Source organism: Otolemur garnettii, unplaced genomic scaffold, assembly GCF_000181295.1.
Source record: "Otolemur garnettii isolate 467f Iridium unplaced genomic scaffold, OtoGar3 scaffold00049, whole genome shotgun sequence".
NCBI classification, from domain to species: Eukaryota; Metazoa; Chordata; class Mammalia; order Primates; family Galagidae; genus Otolemur; species Otolemur garnettii.
The window spans coordinates 13,284,959-13,294,477 of NW_003852444.1; the positions used below are offsets into that span (position 1 = coordinate 13,284,959).

The following is a 9,519-nucleotide window of genomic DNA, read 5'->3' on the forward strand; positions in this document are numbered from 1 at the left end:
TCTCCCATTTATCCTTTAATAAGTCTGAGGTTAAAAAACACCCTATTTTTGCTTTATCTCTAGTCTTTTCTTGCTCTCTAGCATGGGTGCTATGTTCAGGCTTGCACAGTATAGTACTGTGTTCAGTACTATACTGTGTTTCTTCTCTGGGCAGAGGGCATTTGTACTTGTTCTCTTTGCCTCTGTTACTCTTCCTACCTTTTCTCTCTGGCTCATTCTATGTGTTCTTCAAAATTTAGCTTAAGTAGTAAATGTCAACTCCTTGTCTTACTTCTCTACAACCACTTCTGACTTTAGTTCCTTTTTCTGTACTCAGATAGCATCCTGGATATATTGTAGTTCTACCATGGACTTACTAAATTATAATTATCTCTTATCTGTCTTTCCCACTAAAGTGTAACTCCTGAGATCAGGGACCTTATCTTTTATCTACCTCTAGCACCTAGCAAAATTCCTGACTAAAGTTTGGTGAGCAGTGAATCTTTGTTGAATCCAAGGGATTTTAATAATAGAATTTCTTTTTATGCTTGAAATTAGAACTTAATCACATTAGTATGATACAGTATAAGGGATTGTGGCAGGGTGGAGATAATGACTTATAAAACCTATATGATTCTTTTCCCTCACTTCATGAAGATTTTCCTATTCAGAATTCTTTGGGTCCTCTAGAATTCTATATATCCTTAAATGTGTGAAAGAAATAAGACCAGAGCCACTCAATAAAACAAAAGAGTTTATCTCCACTGAACATGGGGAAACTTCTGTAATTTTTTTTAACTTCTTTAATTTTTAATAAGATGATTATTGTTTAACTCTGAGTAACCAATATTTATACTGTTTTATTTTATGCTTCATTATAGCTGCTGTGAGTGCTTTGGCTAAATTTGGGGCTCAGAATGAGAGTCTTCTCCCAAGCATTCTTGTACTCTTACAAAGGTAAGTAAAAGAGTGGCTTTTATTTCTAAAGTGAGAATTCTATATGGTTAAATAGCAAAATCCTTATTGTGCCATATTGGTTACACTATAGGGCCTAAGATAAGGTAGAGCTGCCGATGGAGTAAGTCAGGGGTAAGTAGCATGTTCTTTCTCTTTCTAGTAATTACATATGTGCTACATACATGTAACATTTGACTTTATATTTCTTCTAATTTAATTTTGAGAAAATGACTTAACTGTTATACATATATCTCAATTTGTACAATAGGAGCTAACTTAAAAGAGATCTTAGGCATGTGGCAACTGTGGCTCAGTGAGTAGGGCATTGACCCCATATACCAAGGGTGGTGGGTTCAAACCCGACCCTGGCCAAATTGCAACAAAAAAATAGCTGGACGTTGTGCCAGGTGCCTGTAGTCCCAGCTACTCAGGAGGCTGAGGCAAGAGAATCACCTAAGCCCAAGAGCTGGAGGTTGCTGTGAGCTGTGATGCCACGGCATTCTACTGAGGGTAACAAAGTGAGACTCTGTCTCTTAAAAAAAAAAGAAAATCTTAGGCAATTCACTATGCAGAGTTGAAAATACTAGCTATTCATGGTCTCCATAACACTATATTTGATGAGGATTGCATCTTGTAATTAAAGCAGATAAATTACAAGCCAAGGGCTGGCTGGTTTAAATCAAACAAATTGCCATTTGAGTAATAACAATGCCTGGATTGTGAATACTATTTATCTTTTTAGTATCCTTGGAAAGTATCATATTCCTGTTTCTTAATGGTAGAGGCATCTTAAGTACTCATCAAGGTCATGAAGTTTACAGATTCAAGAATGGACTCTGCTATTTCATGTTATTGTGTTCTTCCTAGTTGTTGTCTTACTTTTTAAGGCAAGTATAAAACAAAGTATTTTGAAGAAGAGAAAGATAGACTTTCAGAGTAAGAAAACTTATAGGATACATTCACCATAGACAGGGAACAGCGCCATTGCCAGGAACATAGGCAGAGAGGCCTCTTCCTAGTTATTTTTAAAGCCAACTTATAATGCTTCTGATTCACAATAACAGTATGTCTTTAGTCATTCATAATAGTACCTAAGATCTGTGGGCACTTCAGGAGCCACTGTTGACTGCTTCTGAACTCTTTTACAAAGGTGGTACCCAAATGACCTGAGCTGTATCCTTTAGGTGTGATGGTAAAGCTATGGGGAAATCTCTGGGGTACTGTAAGGTGCTTATTCTGTTTCCTCTGGACAGGTGTATGATGGATACTGACGATGAGGTACGAGACAGAGCTACCTTTTATCTGAATGTGCTGCAACAGAGGCAGATGGCGCTGAATGCTACATATATCTTCAATGGTTAGTGAGAGTCAAGAACACAGACAAGATACATTTTTGTTCTCCAAATGGTATCTTGGAAGCATGATGGTTGCATATCAGCTAACTTCACTAGGCAAATGCTTGGGTTTTATGTTTGAATGCACTCCTATTTCTAGGGAAACCTGTGTTTATAGAATATTTTCTAAATTTGGTAATGTCAATTCCTGTAAAATAATCTATAATAATATATTTCTTAAAGCATATGAGATCCCTTGGGTGGCGCCTGTGACTCAGTGAGTAGGGCAGTGGCCCCATATAATGAGGGTGGAGGGTTCGAACCCGGCTCCAGCCAAACTGCAACAAAAAAATAGCTGGGCGTTGTGGCGGGTGCCTGTAGTCCCAGCTACTCGGGAGGCTGAGGCAAGAGAATCACCTAAGACCAAGAGCTGGAGGTTGCTGTGATGCCACGGCACTTTACTGAGGGCAACAGAGTGAGACTCTTGTCTCTTAAAAAAAAACCATATGAGATCCCAGAGTATTGCTTATTTCTGGTCCTCTATGAACTCTCTCTTGGATGGGTTTACCTTTTTTTCCCTTTTCATACACTGTCATTGTTTGTAAATGGCTAAGTTTGCTTTCTTTTCTGGGAAATACTTACATTTTGTTAAAAACTGTTGGTCTGGTACCTGTAGCTCAAGTGGCTAGGGTGCCAGGGTGCCAGCCACATACACCAGAGCTGGTGGGTTTGAATCCAGCTTGGGCCTGCCAAACAACAATGACAGCTACAACCAAAAAATAGCCAGGTGTTGTGGTGGGTGCCTGTAGTCCCAGCTACTTGGGAGGCTGAAGCAAGAGAATCGCTTAAGCCCACAAGTTTGAGGTTGCTGTCAGGTATGACGCCACAGCACTCTACCCAGGATGACAGCTTGAGACTCTGCCTCAAAAATTTTTGTTATGCTCTGCTCCCGTGTTTGCTTGAATGAGATAAATCAATTAATTTTTATAAGGAAGTTTTATATAATAGCTTTTATTTTTTGTTTTTATTTATTATTATTTTTTATCATTTGGTATTCATTGAGGGTACAAAGAATTATGTTATGCTGATTGCATCTGTTAGATAAAGTCCCTCTTACAATTATGTCCTGCCCCCAAGAGGTGCGCCATACACCATGACCCCATAGTTCATCTGCTGCCTTCGTGTTAGAATAGAGTACATTGGATTCTTAATTCTCCATTCTTGTGATGTTTTCCTAAGAAGAATGTTTGATTACTTAGGCTATAAAGTTTGTAGGTATATTTTTCTCTTCCTTCAGAAAGCTTAGATAAATATTACAAATCTGGGCCTGTTTGGATCATAGGATTGGCAAGAAGTTATAATGCTGATACTTCTCTGTGTTTTACAGGTCTGACAGTCTCTGTACCAGGGATGGAAAAAGCTTTACACCAGTACACACTGGAGCCTTCAGAAAAACCCTTTGACATGAAATCAATTCCTCTTGCAATGGCTCCTGTCTTTGAACAGAAAGCAGGTAAAGGGGACATTAACACTATTAGTTTTTTGATGCACAAATAGTTTAGCAAAACTAAAAAATACGGAAAACTAGAAAAAATTATAAAATATTAGCATATTTTCTCTAATATTTGTTTAATCATCAGTCCTTCTAAATCTTTTAGATATAAGACACATGATATTTTTATAGGAGTTTTTTTAATATGCTAGTTTTTGCATAGAAGCAAGAAAATAAAATGTGTCCTCAGATGAAAGCTTTTTTTTTTTTTTTTTAATCTACAGTATTGTTGCATCTGTAGTTAGGTGCCACTGTTTATTTCAGGGCAGTAGTAGGGCTGTCACCTCCTGTTTTTATTTCTGAAGTTGGAAATTTCTAAGTTACTTAATTTTGCTATTGGATGTTTATCTTAGAAAAATGCATGGGATTAGATCATAAAAATATTCCCAATAAATATGTATCTTTAAAACTCAAAAAAGAAAAAAGGAATAAAGTCTTTAATGGTTAGAATACAAAGCAAGGAATAAAAGAACTTGTGCTTAATTTTCAGCATTTTCAGTTTTTCTATTAATACCATATAAATGACTTTTTCTATTTTGATCATGAGATTTGTTTTATAAAGGCCGGGCACAGTGGCTCTTGCACTCTGGGAGGCCGAGGCTGGTGGACTGCCTGAGCTCAGGAGTTTAAGACCAACCTGAGCAAAAGCGAGACCCTCTCTCTACTAAAAAAAAAAAAAAGAAAAGAAAAACTAGTCAGGCATTGTGGTGGGCTTGTAGTTCAAGCTGACTAGGAGGTTGTAGTTCAAGCTAACTGGGAGGCTGAGGCAGGAGAATCTCTTGAGCCCAAGAGTTTGAGTTTGCTGAGCTATGATACCATGGCACTCTACCCCAGGGGTAACAGTGAAACTGTTGTCAAAGATTTGTTTTATAAAATATTCCTCCTTTTCTGAGTAATTTTTTATACATGCTTGTTTATTCAAAGCAAATTCTGTATTTTTAGGCTTACTTTATTATTTCACAGTATATGTCCACTAAATTTTAATTTGAGTGCCCTACCACCAAAGTGACAGAGAGCCTATTGGTGTGATTTCACAATAGCTCATCATATAGCTAGCTAGAAGTTTCTCCCTTCATTTCTTTCTGTGTTCATTGTTAGGTTGATAGTGGGAGGGAAGCTCACTTAATTTCTCTTGTCTGTCTTTGTAGAAATCCCACTTGTGGCTACTAAGCCAGAGAAATTGGCTCCTTCCAGGCAAGACATTTTCCAAGGTATGAGGATCTGATGGGTAGGAAGAATAATCTTTCCCCTAGACATTGTAAATGTACTAAAGTCCATTACTTTTGTCAGTTTGACTAAGTTTTGTCAAAATTTTTTGAAATATTTGTATGGCTAAAATTTTTGAAATATTTTGGAAATATTTGTATGGCTAAAGATCATAGTTTATATTTGCTAAGTCTACCCAAGTCCATGGAACTTTCCAAATTCCAATTGCTAACTGGGATTGTTGTTAACTGTATCCTATTGGTTAATAGGAAACTCAAATTCTAAAAGATTAGGAATTTAGTTTTTTTTTTAGTTTTAGTAATTCGGTATATAAACTTGCTTACTTAAAAGATTATTTCACAAAAGTTTGGGGATGTATTAAGTATTTCATTATTAGAAATTAAAACACTTTGGCATCCAGAATAAAGTCTTTATCTTTTTCATATGTTTCTTTTCTTTCTTTTTTCTGGATAGAACAATTGGCTGCCATTCCTGAGTTTATGACCCTAGGACCCTTGTTCAAGTCTTCTGAGCCTGTTCAACTTACAGAAGCAGAGACAGAATATTTTGTTAGATGTATCAAGCACATTTTTACCAATCACATTGTGTTCCAGGTGAGATAAGTGTCCTTGGCTCCTGTAGGGACTTAGTATAAACTAGTATATGCTTTGAGACAAGTATCAGTTTACCATTAGCTTATAATTCTAATTTTTATTTTTTTACAGCTTTTGGCTAGGGCTGGGTTTGAACCCGCCACCTCCAGTATATGGGGCTGGCACCCTACTCCTTGAGCCATAGGCGCTGCAAGTGCCACCCTCTAGTTTTTTTTTTTAAATAGAGAATTAATTTGACAGAATTTCTGGTTTTCTTTCCTATCACCAGAGCTATAGAGATCCCTTCATATGATGGATAACTTTTGATAGTTATAATCTAAAAAAGACATAAAACTGAAATTTTTGAAGAAGTTGGACAACAAAGTATAACTTATTTTTAAAAATGGGCATTCAACATCAGGGTAAATTAAGTGGTTTCAAAGAGATTAGATCTGACAGCACATTTCTGCAATCTCGGTTGGTAGAGCAATCTCAGAAAAGAGAAAAAAAATGATGAGTAAAACAAACAAAATGACCTCAAGAATAAGGCTATCCTTGTTGCCTACAGAAAAATCTTAGGAGAACTACAGATTTGGATTAAGAGTGGGAAGGAACAACTTACTTGAAAACATTTCTTTATCCTTCACAACTTTTTCATTTGCTGACTTTTCAGTTTGACTGTACCAATACTCTCAATGACCAGCTACTGGAGAAAGTAACAGTACAAATGGAGCCATCGGATTCCCATGAAGTGCTGTGTTGTATCCCAGCCCCCAGCCTCCCTTATAACCAACCAGGAATATGTTACACTCTTGTTCGTTTGCCTGATGATGGCCCTACAGCAGGTACTAAGCCACAGAAGGGAGTAGATACATGATTAAGAATGTATTACCTCTGAGCTCTTCAAATGTATGTGCAAATGTTCAGGGTTCAAGAATGTGGTTCTTTTCTAGAATTTAGTGTAATAATAATGATTGTGTATAGGTGTGTATTTTTTTGCAGGTTTTTTTTTTTTTTGGCTGGGGCTGGGTTTGAACCCACCATCTCCTGTATATGGGGCCGGCGCCCTACTCCTTTGAACCACAGGCGCTGCCTACAGGGGTATATTTTTAAAACTGGTTAGGGCTGCAGAAATATTAATTTTAAAACTAGGCCTTTGAGTGAAATTTGCTAGACATTCAATCTGAAAGGAGAAAGTGAATGTATACAGTGGTATCCTGAAAAGGAACTTAGGCTTTTTGTTGGAACAATGTATGTAAGGTCTTCTATGAAGAAGACATTTTAAAATACATTGTTTTGAAGATCATGTGGCGTAGGCTGGTGTCTTGAGAGTATTATATTTCAGCTTAATGAATGGCTTAGCCAACCATGTGTTTCCTCGTTTGAGAAAGGTTTCGTAATTCTTTATTTGACATATAAGCAGTCTTTGGGGGGGGATAGACCCTAAAGACAGCAAACTTCTTTTGTTAATAGTAGTACTTACAAATTTGGAGATTTGGGAAGGTCTTGTGACCTATCACTTGTGGATGTCAAGTGTTTGTTATACTTGATTTCTTTCCCCTGTTTTCCTACCTGAGTTCTTCTCTTCCCATATTCACTATAGAAAACTCACAACTTTTACCTTATTTTCACAGAAATAAGCACACACATCACATTTATGTTTTGCACAAGTTTTATTACTAGTAAGTACAAGTACAGGAAAACAGAAGTTAACACAATTAACAAATATTGGGGAAGTTACAGAGTTACAAGCAATCAAAAAAGTACTAATAAAGTTATCCCTGGTCATCATTCATTTACATTTGGGGCTTAACCTGCTTTCTTTTAGTCCTTCTCCTAATTCCCTTCTTACATGTTGGTTCCTGGGAGCCCCTGCACAATCTTATCTGTATTGGGTGGTAGACCAGGCTACTCAGACTCTAGCACGAGGTAGATTCAAGTTGGCACCACTGCTGGGTCTCAATCCCAGGTTTTTCCCTCTCGCCCTAGGTGGAACTCAACTTCTGTTCTCTTGCCACCCTGGATCCATAAACCCTTGAATAGGAAGGCACTTTCCTTTTTGGCCTCCAATATTTCTCCTTTGAGCTCTAAGCCATCTGGCTTTAATGTCTGATTTCCTCTTTTATCCCTTTGTGAAGTTTCTCTAGTTCCATTTCCCAGTAGTGTCACTTTATTTCCTGGTCTGTTTTTCTCTCTAGTTATATTTGTCTGAAGTGCATCCACTAGCCAGTAATTAACCTGACTGTACCCTCAAATAAAGTTAGTTTTATATGCTCTTGTTCTAAACTAGTATCTGGCCCCAGTCTTAATGGGGCCCTGTAGCTTCAGGCATTGTCCTGAGAGACTCTGCACTTTGTCAGTTTTTTTCTGGTAGCCAACTCACCTTGTTTCAAATTTTTCCCCCATTGTATTTCTTCCCAACTTTCCATTTTTTAAGTTATGCAGAATATTGTTACTTTCTCACTTAATTTTAGAGGGAACTGAAATGCTCAATTCATAGAATAATCAAGCTCTTCCCAATTGAGAATACTATCTCCTCCCATTTCCCCAGGTTCCTTTTTGATAATTAATAACTCAGGTGCGTCACATCCCAGGTAGTGATCTTAACACAACCCAATAAGTAAATTTTACAATTACCAAAATACACAAAACAGCAATTTTGAAATTATGTATAGTACAGGAAAACAACAACAACAAAACATTTCCACAAGAAAGGAAGAAGAAAAGGCTTTCTGAACCCTCTTCACCAAGGAGTTCATTTATTTATTTATTTATTATTATTATTTTTTTGCAGTTTTTGGCTGGAGATCCAGGTGTTTGGCCGATTATTATTATTACTATTTTTTTTTTTTTGCAGTTTTTGGCTGGAGATCCAGGTGTTTGGCAGATTATTATTATTATTATTATTATTTAGTTTTTGGCTGGGGCCAGGTTTGAACCCACCACCTCCAGTATATGGGGCCAGCTCCCTACTCCTTTGAGCCACAGGTGCCCAGGAGTTCATGTCTTTTAAAATCATAGATCTTACAGAGTAGCCCAGAAATTTTTGGTCTGCTGGCTATGGACTTTTTTGCTTGATGGGTTGTTTCATTTTTGTTTATACAAAGTTTGAAATTTAGATGATTCTTTCTTTTATGTTAAACTCAGTTTCCTAATCAGTGCTAGAATGTAGTTGTAAATTATGGTCAGTTCCTCAGTTTCCTAACTCAGTTTTCTAATCAGTGCTAGAATGTAGTTGTAAATTATGGTCAATGCATCCTGGAGAAAAGAAATGGAATCCTGTCTCAATACTTGGATTTAAAAATTTTGTTAGTAGCCAATTTATATTTTACTCAACACATATTTGCTTAAAAACAAACTCCTTTCTATTTAGTTTTTGTCAGAAACTCTCAAAATTTTAATCTATAGCCAATCCAAAGCCCTTTGCTATACAATGAAAGAGGTGAAATACCAGGGCATAGATGGTAATAAGAGTTTTACCCATTCTTTCCTTTTTACGTATTCCAGTAGCAGGTAGTCCACATTTTACAGATCTGTGCATCACTTCTATGTGTATCATATTAGAAAAATATTTTCCCTTATCATCACAGGGAGAAAAATATAAATTCTTTTTTTTTTGGCTGGGGCTGGGTTTGAACCCGCCACCTCAGGCATATGGGGCCGGCGTCCTACTCCTTAGAGCCACAGGCGCCACCCATAAATTCTTGATTGTAATTTCTCTCAGCTTGAAAACATAATAGAAAGTAATACGGTTTTATAGACAGAAGGGAATTTGAATTCTGGCTCTGCTACATACTGACTGTGTGATCTTGGACAAGTTATTTGATCTCTTAAGATTGCTATAAGGATGAAATGAAATCAGTAATGTCCTTACCATGGTGCCAGAAACATACTAAAT

The 9,519-nt window shown here is 36.9% G+C and overlaps 1 protein-coding gene across 3 annotated transcripts in view; it reads left to right on the forward strand.

Annotated features, from left to right (window-relative positions):
* LOC100959858 (coatomer subunit gamma-2) overlaps nucleotides 1-6,620 on the forward strand; it is a 112,761-nt gene extending 106,141 nt beyond the window's left edge. For 2 of the 3 annotated variants that reach the window (XM_023514223.1, XM_023514224.1), the window contains 6 exons: nucleotides 861-936; nucleotides 2,190-2,293; nucleotides 3,658-3,783; nucleotides 4,971-5,033; nucleotides 5,503-5,642; nucleotides 6,295-6,498. In XM_023514223.1, coding sequence (XP_023369991.1) covers nucleotides 861-936; nucleotides 2,190-2,293; nucleotides 3,658-3,783; nucleotides 4,971-5,033; nucleotides 5,503-5,642; nucleotides 6,295-6,498 — 713 coding nt within the window. Of the gene's footprint in view, nucleotides 1-860; nucleotides 937-2,189; nucleotides 2,294-3,657; nucleotides 3,784-4,970; nucleotides 5,034-5,502; nucleotides 5,643-6,294 lie in introns of all 3 variants that reach the window. The other variant, XM_003791614.2, reaches the window with a different exon arrangement.
* Nucleotides 6,621-9,519: the final 2,899 nt, after the last annotated feature.